This window comes from Rhinolophus hipposideros (genome assembly GCF_964194185.1).
Source record: "Rhinolophus hipposideros genome assembly, chromosome: 10".
NCBI lineage: Eukaryota > Metazoa > Chordata > Mammalia > Chiroptera > Rhinolophidae > Rhinolophus > Rhinolophus hipposideros.
In genome coordinates, this window is record NC_138056.1 from 55,128,632 (window position 1) to 55,148,830 (window position 20,199).

The window sequence follows — 20,199 nt, forward strand, 5'->3', positions numbered from 1 at the left end:
GAACCACGGCCCCTGCGTCACTTCCGGCGGAAGGGGACGCGGGAGATTCGATTGGAGGGCGCTTGTTTTGCTGCTGAGTTCTGCCGGCCTGCGTTACCGAGCGTTGTCCGGGCAGGTGCCCGGTCCTCTGCTTCAGGTGAGGAGCAGTGGGTAGAGGTTCTCGGGGAGGGAAAGGGCCGGAGACTCCTAACCAAGCCTTTAACGTCATTATGAATGAGACTCAGAGCATTCTTTGTTATTTTTTTCAGGAGTCAGTCTCTTCTGTAAAAGGGCGGTCATGAGGGTAGAGTGTGGAAAGGTCAGTCATTTTTAATTTTAGTGCCGTTGCAATCGCTCAGAGAGCGTCTATTGAGCATTTACTGTGCCACCGAGCTGGACACGGATGAGCGTCTGGAACTGGAAATCCAGCTGTTGAGGTGCGTAATCAGCTGGCTGCTCTGCCGAAAGCAATGCGTGCTCAAAGGGCACTTTTGCAAACTGCTTTGATGGGCCGGAGGGAAGAGGGATTCACTGGAGCAGTGTGCTCAAACGAGAAACTTGAGTGTGTTCTATGTTCCTTCCATTTCTCCCACATCTAGCTAGTCATACCGTACTTTTGATGTCATTGCCTTGGTTCAGCATCCTCAGTGCTGCATAACTATGAGAGCAGCCTCCCAGCTGGTTCTCCATCTTGTTACCTCCCAAGCCAGTCTCCACGTTGCCAGGCTGATAAAGCTCAAATCTGGTCGTGGCACTCCCTATTGAAAACCTTTCAGTCGCTCCCATTGTTCTGCAGATTAACACCCAATCTCCTCAACATGATTTACAGGGCCTTTCTTGTCTGGCCTTTGTCTACCTCTCCAGCTTCGTTTTTCATCAGTCTAGCCCTAGGCTCCAGCCGTGCAGAATGTCTTTTTGAGTTCCTCAAATGCACCATTGTCCCTCACCTCTAGATGTCTTCTAACCCCCTCTCCCAACTGGCTACTTTTTACTTATTTTATGATTTTTTTTTTTAACTCAGGCAGCAGTTTACTGACCCTGCAAGATTGGGTCACAAGGCACCTGGTTAGTTATTCATTCTGCAGTTAATTTTTAAGCGTTTCGTTCCTCTGTACCAAGAGCTGCTAGGTACAGGGATTACAATCGTTAACATGATAGATTCCTGGCCTGTTGGAATTTAAACCTTTTATGGGTGGATTTAAGAAGAATAACTTGAGTTAGGTTGGTCTGGAAAGGCCTCTCTGAAAAGTTGACACTTAAATTGAGGCCTACGAGATGAGAATGATCCAGGCATGCAACAGAGGAAAGGAAGAACATTCCAGAGTGAATGAGTTGTGCAAAGTCCCTGAGGCAGGAAAGAGCTTGGAATGTTGCTGGAATACATTCAGAAAGAACAGTTGTATGAGATGTCTTTGGAGAGACAGTCAGGGACCACATCGCTTAGAAAGTTAGGAGGCTACTGCAGCCACATCAGCAGGAGATTATGGTGGTTGTGGGTAAGGTGGTTGCAGAATATGATGGGGGAGGGGAGGTGGAGGATGTGAGTCATGGTTTTTAGGTATACAAATGGACTCAAGCATTTACTGATGGGTATAATGTGGGACTTGAGAGAAACAGGAATGAAGGATGACTCCTGGCTATCTCACCTGAGTTACTGGTTGGAAAGTAGTGCCGTTTACTGAAATGGAGAAAATTTCTAGTAAAGAGGTTGGAGAGGGAACTAAAAATTTAGATTTTTTTACCTATTAAACCTTGCGATGTCTATGAGTCATCCAAATACATTTGGCTCTCAGGTAAGTAAAGATATGGAAGTATGGAGCTTGCAAATACGAGTGTATGTGTACCTTTGTGTCACTTCATTGGCAATTATATATTGTCTTAGCCAATAGATTATGAATTCCTTGAACACAAGAGCCTGTGTTTTCTATCTATAACCCTGTCCCCTTCCCTATCCTTAGAATAGTGCTTTACCCATTATAAATGTAGTGGACAAACTGCGTGTTGTACTCAAAAAAGGTTTTCCTGGGTAATGTTTTAAAAATATTTTTCTCCAAACAAACTGTTGAAGAGAACAGAGAGGTTTTGTCTCTTTGTTTTCCGTTTATTTAATTATCTATCTCCTTCCTCCCTGCCTCTCTTCCTGTTCTGGAATTTTCATATTAAGGTTAGTAAATCATTTCAATGGTATTCAATGAGCTTATGTATATGGGTCCACTGACAAAACAATCTCTAGTGTGAAAAAGATGCATCAGCTATATTATCATTAAATTTTTGATTCACCTGACAACGCTTTTCAAGCAACTTTCTTTATAATTTGGCTTAACATGTAGATATACCCAAAAGAAAATATGGCCTTAAAATGTATCCCTTCCCTCTGATGGTAATTTTCTATGGCAAATTACTAAAGCATCATTGCTTTTAGTTTAGCTCTCCATATGGCTGGATTAGAAAGAGAAAAAGCAAGTATTCCATACTATTCCGTGTTAAATTAAAAATATACTGTAATGTGTCTACCTACACCCCCACAGAAGTGTAAGTATCAGAGTCTTCATTCTTGGACGTTGACTTGAGCAATCTTTGGGCCTTCAAAACAAAAGCTGAGGCCCTAATTAGTTCCCATCAACCTACGCTAACATACTTTTCTCCCTCTGTCTCCATCTCAAATCCCTTGTTTCTATTTTTATGTATGAGAGATTGAGAGGACCCAAGGTTTTCTTTATATGTTATCGCTAAGTTCCCCACCTAGTATTTTTACTATTATTTTCTTTATTTTTCTAATTATAAAAGTACTTCTTTTAGAAAATATTTTAAGTATAATATATAATGAAATAAAAATTACCTTTAATCTGATAACTCTGGCAGAAAATACTTTTCAAGAAAAGTTTATATATTTTCCTATCTTCCATAGATCAGTCCCCTTATATTTTCTCATGGTATTATGTTCATTTCCTTTATAGAATTTACCACAATTTCAGTTAAACTTTTTGTATAATTATTGGTTTAATATGTCTCTTGCATTAGACTTACAGTATGGTGACCAGGTAGGGACCTTGTTTATTATGTCCATCATCATGTTTTCCTAACTTTAGTATTTACTCATTCCTGATGCTTCATTCAGTTATCCATCAAACATGAATCCACTGTACTGCAAGTTCAAACAGTAGAGAGACAAAACAAACTATGGGACAAGTATAAAGAAAATACAATGAAAACAGCAAAGAGAATAACTAACAGTAACTGCCTGAAAGGACATCATTGCATTTTTGTGCACCAGACAATGAATAGGAAGTCTTTTTGCAATTTGCTGGGGTTTACCAGTGAAACACAAATAGTAAAAATAGTTTAATGACCTTTTTCATTTCAATTCACAAATTTGCCATTGTTGTAATTTTCTAGACATTTTTATTTGATCCACTAGAGGGCAATAAACCCTTAAATAAAGGCAATTTAAGCAACTTTCCTTTAAAAACAGAGCAATTCGTGCTTGCACAATTAATTTCGAAATTAACTCCCAAATATTTCTGCTTATCTGTTTTTCATTCATTAGTAAGTTGTCTGCCCAATTAGACAGTAAACATTTCAGAAAAGGATGTGTCTTATTTTTCAAATTTCCCCACAACACTTTGCAGTGTTTTAGTCATCTTACATGTTTAATCCATTTACTAAAGTTTGAATTTGATAAAAATTTTGAAAGAATATGCTTTGATGAATGTTGACATAATTGTGGTACAATATAAATTTTTATTTTAGAGCCCTAAATAAGATAACCTCTGCTCATATGACCACAATTTAAAAATTTGGAAATGAGGATAAAATGTAAATAAGGATTAAGTTTTAAATAAGATACTATATATGAAACTACTCTGTGTACTCTAATGTATCTACACATTGAAAGTTATTTTTTTGATTTGGTAAAATTGTGTTTTATATTAATAGTACGTGGTAGAACTGGCTTAAAAAAAGGAAAGCTGACAATCAAGAAGAAAATTAATAGCTGATGTTCAGATTGACAATTTTTTAGCTTGGCACTAGAGATATAAAAAGATGATTCACGATCTTACTCTGGTTCCAGAAAAACACATATGAAATAGATAAGTTTAACATAATATGGTAAGTGATAAATTAGAAAGTAGGATCACTTAACTTGGGAAAGCTTCCTGGAGAAGAACACCACTGAGAGGATCTTAAAGAAGAATAGGCTTTAGCCAGGAGAGAGACCATTTTAGACAGGAAAGAGTGAAAAAAGCAAAGAAATGTGAAACATATTGGTGGCAGGGGAGTGTTTGGGGGTGAAGAAGGGAAGAAGGAACACAACTCAGATTGCTTTTTTGTATTCTCTAGCATAAATTACTAGCACATAAAGAACAAGGATGAGAGAATTAAGAGAAAAGGCATTAGGGAGAGTGAAACCAAGTAGAAAATAAAATAGAGCAGACAAAACAGATGGTAAGGCTGTAGAAGTACAGTAGTATAAAATGTAGAAAAAAAAGCCATCCTTTATGTTAATAGAGAAAGGCTTTTTGAAGGGGGTTTTAAATGAAAAGGAAGGAAAGTCCTATTATATAACATATACCTACTCCATTTACAATAGTTTCTTAAATTGCAAGATTCTGCTTACAGTTTTTCATTTATTCATTGAATATTTATTGACAATTTACTATGTGCTAAGTACTAGGGATATAGTAGAGTACAAGATACACCAGATCTCATGAAACTTTCAGACTAGTGGGGGTAGAAGAAACAAAAATAAGTAAGCAAATGTATATATAGGATATATGCATTTTCATGATTGCTTATATCACAAGCATGATAAGTGCCCTGAAGGAATAAAATGAGTGATGTCATGGTAACTAAGGTCTATGTGAGATAAAATGGGGCTCTCTGAGGGGTAACATTAAAGATTGAAGGATGAGAATGAGCCTTCTATTTGATGAACTAAGAGAAGGATGTTCTCGGCAAAAAGAAAGGTAAGCACAGAATCTTGAAAAAATAAATTGTTTGGTGTGTTTGAGGAGCAGACAGAAGGTTAGCATGGCTTGCAGTGATTAAGGGGGGATTGGTACAAGGTGAGGTCAAGGAGATGGAGCTAGATGGCCGAGGGCCTCATAGGCCATTATAAGGAATTGAGGCTTCATTCAATATAGCAGGATTTTAAGCAGGTAAGAGACGACATTTTAAGGAGGGAGCTTCGCCCTATTGCCTTTATTCATTAATAATGACAGTGTTCTGTGACTCTTCTTTCTGCCTTCCACTTGTATCCTGTATCCCCTACTCTACTTTGTCCTTAGAGATTATCATATGGCCTAAGATAAAAACCAAATCTAGGAATACATAACTGCTTTTGGTAGAACCGTAACTAGTCGTGTATGTTTCAGGATCACAAAATAAGGATAACAACAAAGAATTAGGCAGAATTAATTTTTTTCTGTGCTCCCTTTAATAATGTAGATCAGTGATTTATATAAATCTGTTTATCTTTCATCTTTGCAAGTTTCCATCTTAATGCCTTAGGGGGCAAGATTTTATTTTCACAGAAATGTTATTTTGATTGATGGATAGGATTAGTAGCACTTTAAAATCTCCTTTCCATTGTCATGACATTTCTAAATTTCTGATTATCCTATGAAGAACTATACCTAAAAGATTATATTATGATTTTTAATCTGATGACTTCCAATTTGTAAAAATTTGCAGATGCCAGGCTCAGAAACAGTCCCACTCATTTTCAGAAATTGAAAGGTTTTGCCATGTATTTATAAATGAAAAATTATTGATATAACTTTATCTTGACCATGTACAGCGACATTTATTTTATGCTGTAAATAAGCTAAATCATTTTTTTAAATTTTGGTAGATAAACAAACACTTGACATTTTTTAAAAAGTATAAAAGAGTAGAACATTGCTATTTTATTGTTTTACTTCTCTGATATGCTTTATACAAGCATCTTAAAGCACTTTGAACTCGCCTTCCCCATATAACATTTTGCTTTTTCTGTTTGCAAAATAGGAATTGCCTTTTTTTCTCTTCAAGCTGTGTAAAAATGTGCACACTGAGATCTAATAGAATTATTTTTTCAGCTAAAAAGGACCATTTCCTTTTACCAATTTAGTGTTTCATGTTTTTTTTTTAATTGGGGAACTATATTTTTCCAGGACCAGTCAGCTCCATGACAAGTCGTTGTTTCCAATCTAGTTGTGGGGGACGCAGCTCAGCTCCAAGTCAAGCTGTTTTCAATCTAGTTGAGGGCACAGCTCACGGGCCCATGTGGGAATTGAACCGGCAACCTTGGTATCATGAGCACCGCGCTCTAACCACTGAACAAACTGGCCGCCCAATTTAGGTTCTTGAAAAGTCATTTAAGTTCCTGTTAATGGTAGAAAAAATTTCTGTATAGCTTTTCTTATAAAGATAAAAGAAGCTAAATGACAGCTTCCCTGAATTACTGAGATGGAGTATTTATTCACAAGCAGAAAGTTTGAACTATGTTTTAAATCTTATTTTCTTTCTATTAATACTTTTAATTAAGCAGAAAAAGAAAATTAGTTTTCCAATCCATTGACACTTACTATACAAAAGACATCTATTGGCTTTGCAAGGTAGGTTTAAGAGGTTTTCCTAAGTAACAAATTATGCATCTACAATTAAAGATGCACCATTCACCCCAGTGACTATTTTGTTTTGCAGGCCACGGTGTGAACACATGAATAAAAGAAGAAAATTTCTTCTTGCCTCAGTTCTTGCTCTCCAAAGTTCAAGTTTTATATATCCTGCATGTCAAAAATGCTACTCTCGGATAATCCTAGTCTCCAAAAGGTAAAAGTAAAGCCTGTAAGCATGAGAGGAAATATAAATCAGTTGTGAGCCAATGGAGGAATCAGAAACTCCTCACTTTCATTTCCTCACTGCTACAGCACTGCAAGTTTATGACAGGAATTCCACACTGCAGCCTTAGCAAAAGTTTAGAGACACTAAAGAGCAAAAGACTGCTACCTAAAGGTTTTCGTTGAACCCCAAATCCTTAGCGATAACAACCATAATAGGTGTTTTGTGTTTCATGGGGTTAACTTTTTTCCTTTTTTTAACCTCCAGGATTTAGAGCAATGGTAGTTTTCAAATTACATTCTGCAGAGCCTTAGGGCCCCTTGCTTCTAGAGGAAGATTCGGATTAGAGAAAGAATAGTGGACGGTGCTGACAAGTAGGATGGGCTCTGGGGCCCCAACTTTAGTTTCAGCAAGAGCTCCATTCTCGTCCTGGTATTAGGGTTCCAAGATTTCATTTGAACAGGTTCCATGATATAGATAAAGATGTAGACATAGAAATATAAAAAATACAAGTATAGAAAGTTAGTATGGTCCTTCATCTGAGAAGCTCATTGTATTCACATACATAAGTGTGAGTATGCCTATATATGTCCATGCTCATATATGTGAATATAATTTTTCATATGAAGGATGAAATTAGATATATATACACACATATATTTACACATATATACAGAGGATGCCAAAAAATGTATACACATTTTAAGAAAGGAAAAACTATTAAAATTGTAATATTCAATATATACCAGTAACAAAAGGTGAATACAAGTCATGTGTATACATTCTTTGGTACCCCTGGTGTGTGTGTGTGTGTGTGTGTGTGTGTACTCGCCCAAAAATTATGAGTAAGGGAGGGGATTTTATTTATCCAGATAAGCTATCTACGCAGCCCAAACAGATGTAAATTGCTCTTCTAGGTACTTAACGGGACCCATAGACCCTTTAGTCTACAAGTCTGTCTCCGGCACTAAGAACTTTCTTTTCCTGGCTTAAGATGTGAGTCATAGCTCAGAGACTATCTGCCTATCCTCTCCCCTGCTCACCCTTCACACCCACCCAAAGAGTTTGTCATTTACTTAAACAAGTCAAATTGAATTTCCACACATAAATCATAGTTTTCTCCTTTGAGAGAAGTTTTATGTAAAGCCTTAAAGATACATTTTTTAAAATATTTTTCATTACATTATATACATTCAGTTTAATCTGGGGCTATAAATTTGGAAGGGACATTATGTAATCATCTAGTCTATGTATTCTTAACCTGGGGTCTGTGGATAGACTAGGTGTGCATGAATCCTCCAGTTCTTAAAATACATAAATTACTGTGTTATCTGGTTATCTATGCATTTTTCAGGGAGAGGGAGAGTCTATTCCTTTCATCAGATTTTCAGAGTTTCAAGACCAAGGAAACACTAAGGATCATTAATCTCATCAATTCTACTTCTGAGATATCTATAAGTACACTAATCTAGAAAAATACGTGAATGAAACTTACTATTTTAACTGATATCAAACAAAAAAGGTAGCAAATTGCAGGTATTATTTCAAGCAGATCCATTCAGAGGCTTTTTGAGATCAAAACAATTTTCATAATAATTCCAAGGCATTTTTTACCCTTCACTCTAATTCTCTGAATGGATAGCAGAGTTCTTTGACAGACTACATACCCTGTTTCTCCGAAAATAAGACCTAGCCAGACAATCAGCTCTAATGCGTCTTTTGGAGCAAAAATTAATGTAAGACCTGGTATTATATAAGACCCGCTCTTATATTATGGTAAAATAATACCTGGTCTAATATTAATTTTTGCTCCAAAAGACACATTAGAACTGATTGTCCAGCTAGGTCTTATTTTCGGGGAAACACGATATGCAATATAACAACACATTGAACAGAAAAGGAGATATGAGAATCCAGCTGTTTTTATTAAACCAGATATTAAAGAGATTTGCAAAATGTGAAACAATGCCAGTCTCTTCTCACTAGTTTTATTTTGGAACACATGGTTATTTTTCATAAAGTTATGTTCTTTTAACCTTGCAATGTGTCTATTATTTTTAATGAATTAATACTTTTTAGATTTCTCAACTTTAATTTCTCACTTTCATTTCATTTCTCTTTCAATTTAAAATATAGATACATATTACACACATAAACAAAAGCTCTCTGGTATTCTCAATAAGTTTTGAGAATATAAAGGGTCCTGAGACCAAAAGTTTGAAAACTGCTATTCCATAACAAATGACATTTTGGAAATCGCGGTGCTTCTAGAAGTTAAATAGGGACTGTGATTTGTGTGTTTTTTCTACCCTTGGTTCCCAAAGTGTGGTCTGAGGAACAGCTACCTCTGCATCACCTGTTTGCTTACTAGAAATGCAGAATCTGGCCCAGCCTAGTGGCTCAGGTGGTTGGAGCGCAGTGCTCCTCACGCCAAGGTCGCTGGTTGCATTGCCACATGGGCCAGTGAGCTGTGCCTCTACAGCTAAGATTGTGAACAACAGCTCTCACTAGCCCTCTACAGCGAAGATTGAGAACAGTTCTCCCTGGAGCTGAGCTGCCCCTGGCTGCCGTGTCCTGCCACCAGCGGGTGGGGCCCAGCGAGAGTGGCGCAGCCAGCGAGAGATGCTGTGAGCGGCCAACCAGCGACCAACTGCCTCAGCCAGGGGGAGCGCAAGGCTCATAATACCAGTATGGGCCAGGGAGCTGTGTCCTAAAAAAAAAAAAAAGAAATGCAGAATCTTAGGCCTTGACCCAGACTTAATGAATCAGAATCTTCATTTTAACAAGATGCCCAATGACTTGTATGCATATTAAAATTCAAGCTCTGATCTGTGTTTCTCCATACTAATATTTGTTTCAACCCAACCTTATTCCCAAAGGATTAGAGGAAACTATATATATAAATATCTTCATTATATATATTATATAAAAGTATATGTAATTTAGTGTGTATTATGGATTAATATTAGATTTACCTTTTGTTAGGCTATCATTGACACTATTTACAAGGTAGTTCATTATAACTATATTGTTCTTATAGTTTCATAAGACATTATAAAGGAAAACAACTAGTAGCTAGGAATCTAAAGCCTTAGATTTGGGTCATAACATTCACTAACATGTCACTTTGAGCAAAAGTTCACTCCAGTTGCCCCACATGTAAATGGGAATAAATGGCCTTGTTTACCCATCAGAATGAAAGAACATATGTTGCAAATAGTAAACTGCAAAATACCGATGCATGTTAATTACTCTAAGATTTGCTAAGAATTTTACATGAGGCCTGAATGCATTATGAATATATAACTTTTAAAGAATATGTATTTAATAATTTAATATATATTTTAAATAATTGATTTCACTAAAGCTTGGTACTCATGAGGTTTTATCCCCTAGTAAGTCAGTTACTTTATTTTATTGCCAAACTACAGCACAAACTCTAGCAGATTTGGGTAAGGTTATATGAATGGATTGACAGATCCATCCTCAGTGTAGCAAAAAATAATAATTAGCACAGATCTAATTCTGAATCAGTAACTTTTGAAGGATTAACCTTTGTTCAAAATAGTCACCTTGGAATCTATGGAGTTTAGGCTCCCCCTAGTGGCTATCTGTCAGCAATCAAATTTATAAAACTAACATTATTTTCTATTTGCATTTTGCCACTCTTTAAAGCTAGGTTATTAGCAACAGAAAAAAAAGTCCCAAGATTAACCATTATCATAAGATGTTTTAAGTGATCAGTTTGCTAAATTAAGAATGTGAGATGGATATCAGAGTTATAAGATACTATTGCAAATAACTAGAAAGGAGGGAAATGGTAGAAGTGACAATAATCATAGTATTTAATATAATGAGAGAGAAGCAGATTAACACTATTAATTTGACAATATCTGCAATAGATTCTTGGTTTATCTTTTCATTTACTTAGTCTCTTTTTATCCTGCTTCAACCCTGGATTTTACAGATGAGGAAATCAAGGTTTAAGGGATTTGGTAATTGCTCCAAGACTAGACAGTTAGTAAATGACAGTAAAGTTATACTTGTTACACAGTTTTTGACAAGAAAGCCATTGACCATAATTATACATTACCTTAAAAACAAGTTAAATAAGATGTTTTGTTCCTAATTTTTTGTAATGTGATAAGTTCTCAGCATATTCCGGTGAATTAAAGAAAGTTATTCTTATAATGGTGAGAATGTAACTGAGTACTCTGTGTATAAATATTTATTAAATATTTCAAGATTATTCATTATTCTCTTAATAGAAGATAGACATTAATTTTCAGGCCTTCTGTTGATATGGTGCTCATTTCATTATGTTAGGAACATTTGAACACAAAATATTTTTTAATTTTTACTTTTCAGATTTGTTTTTCATCATATGAAAAAAAATTAGTGAACATTTCTATTCTCCACCCCCGACTTTTCCAGGTCTAATTGTCCAAAATGTGGCTCTACTGGTAAAGTTGAAAATGCCAGTTACAGATATAGACTTTCCATAAAAGTTGCAGAATCAAACAAATTATTTGGCATTACTGTATTTGGAAGCTGCTTAGATGCATTCTTTGGACTTACAGCCACTGATTTGCACAGGTAAGAATATTTAAAGCATTCTTTTTCCTGGTTCCTCCTTTAGTATATTAATAGAATTTGAAGATATTTTTAAGGTAATATGCATTTAGTAAAAAAAATGATCACTCAACCTCAGATCATCATTTCCTTTAAAAGATAATCAGAAAAACAAAGATGTTTATTTCCTGAATACATATTGTGATGATGTTAAACCAGGCACCTTTTATTCAGGACAGCTAAACTGTAATTAAAATATTAAATTATAAAACTCGAATCCAAATTAGAGAAATACAGAATTACAAAGTAAAATTGTTTCAAACGGAAGGATTATCCAAATTGAGGTTTAGCATTCAAGTGACTAAGGTCCCTTGAGGCAGAAGAAGCCATCTGTGGGAATATTTGCATATCAGAAGTGGAAATTTTGTCATTTTTCTCACTTGCATTGCAACTTGACCTGCATAGTTTGACGTGTGATGTTGTCCTTAGAATGCAAGGATATGTACAGAGGGTGCCAAAAAAAATGTATAGACATTTTAAGAAAGGAAAAAACTATTAAAATTGTAATGCTCAATATATACCGATAACAAAAGATGAAAAGTCATGTGAATACATTTTTTGGGGCACCCACAGTGTAAGAAATTGAAACTCTTTTCTCTCCCCCAGTCTTCTACTCTTCTCCCCTAATCACTTGACAGAAGAAATCTCTGTCAATCTCCTCACAGTTGAGAGCAAACTCATTTGAAGAAAGGGACAGCAGAGGGACAGCCAGGATTGCCAGGGAAGAGGAAAGGCTTTCCCTCAGCTTTGAGAAGAAGGTGCTAGAGATCCCACTGCTACTTTTACAATAATTGCTGGGTCTGATTACTAGACGGGCTTCTTCCTTATTCACTCTTGAGCTATTGTTTTTGTCTTTTAGGATGTGGGGAACAAAATGTCTAGCTCTTAAAGTCACTTTTTTTAAAAAAATGTAACTCAAAAAGGTTAATGTTGCATATTCAAACTAATTGTTTATATCTTCTGAGTTTATACAAGTTAAAATTTCAAAGCTTATCTCTTCATATTTTCTATTTTCTTTTCAATCAAGATACATTCAGGATCCTAATGAAATTCCAGAAACACTTGGCAGTGACGCAACTCAGAACCTACTAACTAAAGCAGTTGAAACTTGCTTTGTTGGACAGAGCTTTATTTTTGGAGTGACGGTAATTGAGACTAGCTTTCTTTTTTGTATTCTGTTAATATTTCCGTTGTAATGAAATGATTTGAATCCTCTAGTTTTTGGGAGTCATAAATGTGAGAGCCTGTAGAAGCACTTTCCACTGTACGAAAATAGGCTTTAGCTGATCTGTTAAATAATGTGTGACAACTTCCTCTTTCAAAAGTTAGAAGAGCCTAGTTCAAATGCTTTCAGAACTTTAAATGTTATAAATTCAGAAATGTTAGATATTTAGCTATTTGGTATTTATTTTACTCTCCAAACTTTGTTCAGCTTCCATAGTAAAACTTTCTTCAAATCCTTACCTTTTGAATTCTATCATCTGTAAAAGGAAAAGGAGGAAACTACCACTGAAGGCAAAGTATCTGCATATTGATAACTAAGAGTAGATTAGGAAGGATGGTTCTAAATAACTGTAAAAGTAACTGCAGAAGAAGCTTACTGATTACGTACTGATTCTGAAAGAGTAATCATTTTCTGTCTCATCTATGCAAAGGGAACAAATGGAAATTTTGTCCACATTGAAATCAGGATTTTAAAAACAGGAATAGAGCACTCACAACTGTACAGTGGGAAAAACCCAAAGGGAAGGAAAAGCCAGAAGCTATGGAGCTTTCCTTTGTTAAAATTTTGGATGGTTCTTTGTCTGCCTTTTTTTTAAAACAGATGAGACCATTCCATTAAACACTCAAAGTTTATGGAAGCTAATGAGAAATATAATAGCAGCTACCATTTATTGAGCAACTGCTATTGGCTAAGCACCACAGTTTTCCAGGTGTTATTGCAAATACAATAATATTGCATTTTTATCTTTATTTTATAAATGAGAAAACCAAGACTTACTTAATCTTAACTTGTCCAAAGTCATAACACCAGTAAGTGTTAGAACCAAGATTTGAAGACAAGTCTCTTTACTCCAAGGCTTACTTCTCATACTACTCTGCTTATAACACTATAGAGGAATTTAAATAATGGGGGTGGGGTTATAGTTGTATCTGTTTTAACCTTTTAAATCTCTGTTTCACATTCGAGTCAAAGAAAGAAAATTTTATTCTCATTTAAATTCATTTTCTTCTTTCACAGAATTTTGAAAACCAAGCTGGGCAAGGTTCAAATTCCAATAACTTACAACAGTGCCCTGGCCTCAAGAGAGAAGTTAAAGCACTAGTAGCTTGCCAGATTGTTCTACCAGACCCGGGTGTTGCAGGCCTCACTGTCATTGACTATTTCCATCAGCTCTTGCAGCTTTCTGATTTCAGGAAACTTCACGATGACTCTCAGACACCTAATAGCCACTTACCTGCTTTAGAACACTCAAGTAGTGATCTCAGCAGCATATGTTGCCCTGACAGCAGTTCTTGTTTTTTTGAGTCCCATAGCAGAGATAATTTTGTTAGATTCTGGCAGCCATCACTTGAACTCACTTCCATTGTTTCAAAACTGACAGATGATGATAATTTTTCAGCTTCAGAACAAAGCCAGGCCACTGATACTCTTCACCAGAACAGAAAGTGCATCTCCTTTGCAGAGGCCACTGGTTCCAGTAGCTGCCATGAAGTCATTCAGCATCCGTGGAGCCTCGTTTCATATGTGGAAGCAAAGAGCGCAGCACCAAAGTTGGATCAAGAGCTTGGCTTACAAGCTAATCAGCCAAATGTAGTTCCCCATGAAATTGGAGTTACTGGCTCTAATTTATTCCCTTTGAAAATGCAAGAGGTCCTTGAGCCAAGTAATACAAAATCCTTCCACAGTGCAGTGGACAATAAAAATAGGTATTCCCAGTATGAGCGAACACATCACCAGCATCACGATGGCAGTACCCCTCCAAGCCTTGAGGAGAGACCTATATATTGTCCACCTTCATCGCTCAGACTTGAAGAGGTAGCTGATGATTCCCAGGATTGTGACCCCGAGATGTGGGATGATCTGCCATTCTCTGAAAGCTTGAACAAGTTTCTGGCTGCTATGGAAAGTGAGATTGCTATAACCCAGACAGAGGCCAGCAGTACGAAATGTCATCTGGATAATAACATCGATAAATTACATGCAGACCACAGTGGGATATCTGTGATTCCCTCGAGAATTACTGGCACCTTGCATACACCACCGATAGCTTTAAGATCATCACAAAAAACAGTCAAAGCAAACTCTGGCAAAGATGACTGCCTTTCCACCTGTGAAGCAAATCCAACTCCTAGTGTTCAGAAGAAGTCCCAACCAGGTAACACAGCAGAGGCGATCTCTATAAGTAGTCATGAAAGAGATATTTCTGACTGTTTCCTGCCAAACGTGTATCTGTCTGCTCTCTTTCCATCTTCAAAAGGCTCAGGAACAAGAGCTACTCTTAGGAAGTCTACCAGAATTCTATCACATAGGGCTGAAGTTTTACGTAAGCACAGTAATCCAGAGAGTGACCATTCTTGTCTCGATATCAAATATTTTGATGGATGTGGAGTAAAATCACTTTCAGAAATGAGTAGTAAGTTGACAACTCTGGGTTCTTGGAGGTATAATGATGTTTCTGACCTTTGCAACTTAGAAAATAAACAATATAGTAGGTGGCCAAAGAACCAAGATGACAGTCTTACAATTTGCAGGAAACTTACATATCCCTTAGAAGCTCTTTGCAGTAGTCCAAATAGAAGTACAGATGCATTAAAAGAAATGCCTAATGGACATACCAATAACCATAATTTAACACAGAACTATTCTCCTGGTCATGAAGGGAGCTACAATGCTTCTGCTGATCTCTTTGATGATAGTGGTAAAGAAATGGATGTTGCAACAGAAATTACCAAAAAATCACAGGATGTTTTGTTACAATGGGGAAAGTCTTTGGCAAAAAATCATACAAAATCTGATTTTTCACCGAAATCACTTTCTGAAACCTCCAGACAATCTTCACAAAAATTATCCTTGCAAAACATGTCTGCCACTACGTACTCAAAAACATACTCTTCACCTCATTTTCAGTCAGATTTAGAAAATGATTTTGAAGATAGCCAAGATTTTGTTCCATGTTCACAGTCAACTCCAGTTGCAGGATTCCACCAAACAAGAATTCATGGGATGAAAGGAGCTTTCAAGAAACTACCTGCCTTCTATTTAGATCTTGATGTTAACTATAAAGAAACAAAGATTTCGTCTGAAAATGAGGCACAGCAAGCCACCTCCAGCTGTCCAAAAAATAAAAAAACATCCAGCCAGAAATCCAGAAGCCCTATTATATCTGATATTGCACAACCAGAGGTTTTCAACAACTGTCCTGTTGCTGAGTGCCTTGATTCTGACATTGATGAATGGGTCCCTCCTACCACAAAAAAAGTATTTCTTTCAGATATGTTCAGATTGCAAACCATGGGTGTAAGGAAATGCCCTGCTGCCTGTACTCCTGATCAAAAAGAGTTACCGAGAAAGAAACCGAAATATGTCCAACAAAGAACTGATAAACATTTAGTTCAGGAGTTAAATTTAAAGAATATGCTTTCAGCGGTAGTTACAAAACAGGAAACACCTAACTATAGTAGTACAAGTTCAGGCTGGATTTCCAATGAGTCTGTTTTGGGACTTGATTCTTGTTCAGAAGTCAAATGTTGCCTTCCATTTTCAGAAAATTGGCCACCTTCAGTGCCTGAAACTAAAAGCGCTTGGTCTCCTGAATTGTTTTCATAAAAAGTTATCAGAACCCAATTGCTGAAATTTTACAGTTAAGTCTGTGTTGAAACTTTTGCCTCCACTGGCATGGAACCCATTTTGAACATTTTGAACGAGGTTCTGTTTGTGCCTTTTTAAATGTTTGTAAAGCCATTATTCTCAGTGTTTTATCCAGAATACTCGGATACAGATCATTTGACACTTTATTCTATATTGTTGATTGTACTTTAGTAATATTGTTAATTTTCCTTGTTGAAAATGTTTGTTAAAAACACATGTACATTCAGAAATAAAGCTTTTGCAAACCAAAACTTAAAGTCTTTTTTAATTGTTCAGCTTAGCTCAGAAGATGCCTGCTGTGTATTAGGCCAACTACTGTGCTAAGTTTGTGATACCAAGCTATGGGAACACTGATGTGAAAAGATTCTAGTCTACTGGGAAGACAGGTAAGCGACAATTTCTCTACAATGCAGCAAATGCAATGGAAGAGTTTTCAAATGGGTATTACAAACATTTACGTTGCTATGGAATCATGATAGAGAAGCATTTAACCCAGGAGCATCGGGATAAGAAGAGAGGTCAATACAAATTTACTATTTAGAGTTAAATGTGAAACTCGCTTTTATTTAATATGGACTCATTGTATGCTTACTACATGCCAGGTACTGTATTAGGCGCTGGGAACTCAAAGATGAAAGCTGAGCCCCTTCCCTCAAGAAACTCATGATCTGGTAAACAATTAGTATCTGGTAAGTTCTCTGATAGGAGATAAGCTTGAAGTGCTAATAGGAGAAAAAAATGAGAATTTTCTGGACACTCAGGAGCTTAGCAGTGCTTCAGTCCCAGCCTGTGAAATCTTAGGTTTCCCTTTGCCATTCCCCATAGCAAGTATTCCAAATCTCTTCATGCCACCAACCTACTATTCTTGGCTCCTCCATGGAGAAGATTGACATTAGCTGGTATTCCCTCAGCTTCCCACACCCATACCTACCCACTTACCTGTGTCTACTCACCCATAGCTTTTTTCTTCTAATCTCAGAAAATGATGCACACCTTTCATTTAGTGCTAATCTGTCATGCGGGCTCTCTGATCTTGCTCCTCTCACAAGAACGCAGGATATGGTGAGGCCAAAAAGGAACACCAACGGAGCCAGAGATAGGGGGGTCATAGCATTATATTCTCGCTGACGGCTGGGTTGGAGACACAGGAAGCAGGAGCCAAACGATCTATAACCTGCCGTTCGCTTCTCTGTATTATTATTATATTCTCTGTATTATATTAGGTGCTAATGGGTAACCCCCATTACCCATACATACATATATATATATATATATATATATATATATATATATATATATATATATACACACACACATATATATATAGTATATTCTCTGTATTATATTAGGTGCTAATGGGTAACCCCCAAGCCAGCACCTTTCCACATGAGGCCAAGAGCCTGGAAACTGCCCTCTGGGACTCTGTCACTACACTACACTCCCCAAGGTCTCGTCTCACAATCTATGTGACAAGTGTCTTCTGCGAGGGGCCCTATGTCGTATTAGCCTATAGGCACCTATGGGGGGGAAAAACAGTAGTCATAGGAATGAGCAATGGCAAATCCCTTCCATCTGGGAGGATACATGCTAGCTTTTGGTTCTGGGAAAGGAGGGTCACTGCTACTGGCACCTTTCCCGGTTTGTGTTCTCCCCAGCTAGAGCCATCAGTATACCAGGCATCTTCAGGTACTGGGGGCTGTCCTTTGTAGGGCGAGGGCTCCAAGTCCTCCCCCCTAGGCAGAGCGCTTGGCTCAGCCTGGGCTACAAGCTCCACAGGCCCCAGGACCTGTTGTAGCTCTGCTCAAAGGGCTTGACCTAAGGATGCTATGTTGCTCCAAGTAGACACCCCACTTGGCAAGGGTGGTGGTCTGTACCACCCCCGTTTTGGGTCCCTGGGTCCCCAGACGGTCCCACCCCTGGATGGGATAGGTTCGAACCAACACTCGTGCCGTTCCTGTGATGGCTTCTGTGGCCACTAGGGCTGCGTACACAGCAGCCAGCTGTTTATTAGAAAGTAGCGGACTTCTGCTCCTTTCCAAAATTGGGACCAAAATCCCACTGGTGACCGGAGGTGGTCCTGCCGTTGCCAGATGCCCCAACCATACTCCTCTTGGGTTATATGAACATCAAGGTCAAACAGGCGACCAGGGTCTACTACTTGCAGAGCCTGTGCCTGCTGCATTGCCCATTTTGTGGCAACAAAGCCTTGCTCTATAGCCTCTGTCAAATCCCATGAATCCCCCTTTTTTATCATGTTATACAAGGGCCTTCCCATTTGTGCTAAATGGGGTATAAACACCAGCCAATACCCCAACAGACCCAAACACGTCTGCAGTTGGGAGACATTGGTCGGCCGGGGAAAGGCTTGTATTTTGTCAATAATGGCCTCAGGTATGACCTTTGTCTTACCTGACCACATAGCACCCAAAAACTTGACAGATAAGCCAGGGCGTTGGACCTTTTCCTCGTTCACTACCCAGCCATGTGTCTTCAGGTGGCGGAGAAGAGAGGGAGCTGCTTGCTCTAAATCTGAAAGAGAATCAGATGTTAGTAGAGTATCATCAACATAGTGAAACAAGGCCACAGAGTATGGGTGATCCCACTTTACCAAGTCCTGGGCTATGAGCCCGTGGCAGATGGGGCTGTGCAAGTATCCTTGCGGAAGGACTTGAAAAGTCCACTGCTGCCCATCCCAAGTAAAAGCAAACTGCTCTTGACACTCAGGTGCAATGTCAATGGAGAAAAAAAGCATTGGCCGAGTCTACTACGTAGTCAGACGATCCACCATCGTGAATTGAAGGCACTGCGGCATGCGAAGGTGGCATCACCTTATTTAACTCCCTGTAGTCCACAGTCATTCGCCAGGTCCCATCTGGCTTCTTGACAGGCCATACTGGGGAGTTAAAGGGACTGTGCGTTGGCCTCACAATATGTGCCTTCTCCAATTCCAATATTGCATGACCAATCTCCTCCTGTCCTCCTGGCAGGCGGTACTGTGGCACTGTAACCAAGCGCCAGGGCTGTGGCAACACTTAGGGAGGGTGGTGAGTATGCCCACCTCTCACCGCTTTCACCACCCGGATCCCGAGACGGAACTCTCCTACCGACGTCTGTAAGCTGAGGCCATGTAGCACGTCCACCACTAGAATATACTCTGGAACAGGGGAGACATAAACCTTGTAGGTATGAGGGGGAAGCCTTCCTATACCCAGTGGTAAGGAAACAGCTTTTACAGTCAGTCTTTCCCTCGTAGCCATCAATGCAGATAACTGGTCTGGGGAACAGTTCTGTGTTCCTATAAACAAGACTGCAGTCTGCGCCAGTGTCCACTAGGGCCAAAACCCTCTGCACATTAGGAGGGGATCAATGTATGGACAGTTCCATGTGGGGCCTCCGGTCCCTGCTCGTCCTCTCTGATCAAATACTTGACCCCACCCCTAATCAAGCTGAAAGGAGTCGGCCTCAAGCGGCCGCATGAAGTCCTGGAGGGACACAGGTCGCACTTTTCCGGACTTCTCCTTTAGGCTTTGCCGGAATTACTGTTCCAGATGCAGCTGTTTCCAAAGTTCCAACAAGAGTTCATTGGGTTATCCATCTATTTTTTCCTGATCAACCCCTGCTGCCACGACATCACACCACATCTGCATGCATGTTACTCAACGAGGCCGGCGACCTAGCCTCCTTACTTCTGACTTGGGCTTTCAGGCCTTAACTTCCCTTGCCACTGGCTTTCAACATCCCCCAGGGTGGCCATGGCGGTGGTAATTTCATGGATCCGCCACCCCACATAGAGTGTAAGAATGGCAACCAAGGATCCAAAAGCACTCGCAGGTGCAGTATCCAAAACCAGATTTCTCATGCTGGTTGTAAAACACTCACTATCCAGCCCC

General features: G+C 38.4%; 1 protein-coding gene across 2 annotated transcripts; it reads left to right on the top strand.

Moving 5' to 3' along the window:
• The first annotated feature begins 25 nt into the window (after positions 1-25).
• On the top strand, positions 26-16,556 carry DDIAS (DNA damage induced apoptosis suppressor). 2 transcript variants are annotated; one of them, XM_081063381.1, is made up of 6 exons: positions 26-136; positions 249-416; positions 6,667-6,795; positions 11,239-11,400; positions 12,464-12,581; positions 13,679-16,556. In XM_081063381.1, exons 3-6 carry the CDS (start codon positions 6,683-6,685, stop codon positions 16,265-16,267), a joined length of 2,982 nt encoding a protein of 993 aa, XP_080919507.1. In that variant the 5' UTR covers positions 26-136; positions 249-416; positions 6,667-6,682; the 3' UTR covers positions 16,268-16,556. The 2 variants fall into 2 exon arrangements, with proteins under 2 accessions (XP_080919507.1, XP_080919508.1); XM_081063382.1 differs by lacking the exons at positions 26-136; positions 249-416 and adding an exon at positions 1,231-1,772.
• The last annotated feature ends 3,643 nt before the right edge of the window (positions 16,557-20,199 follow it).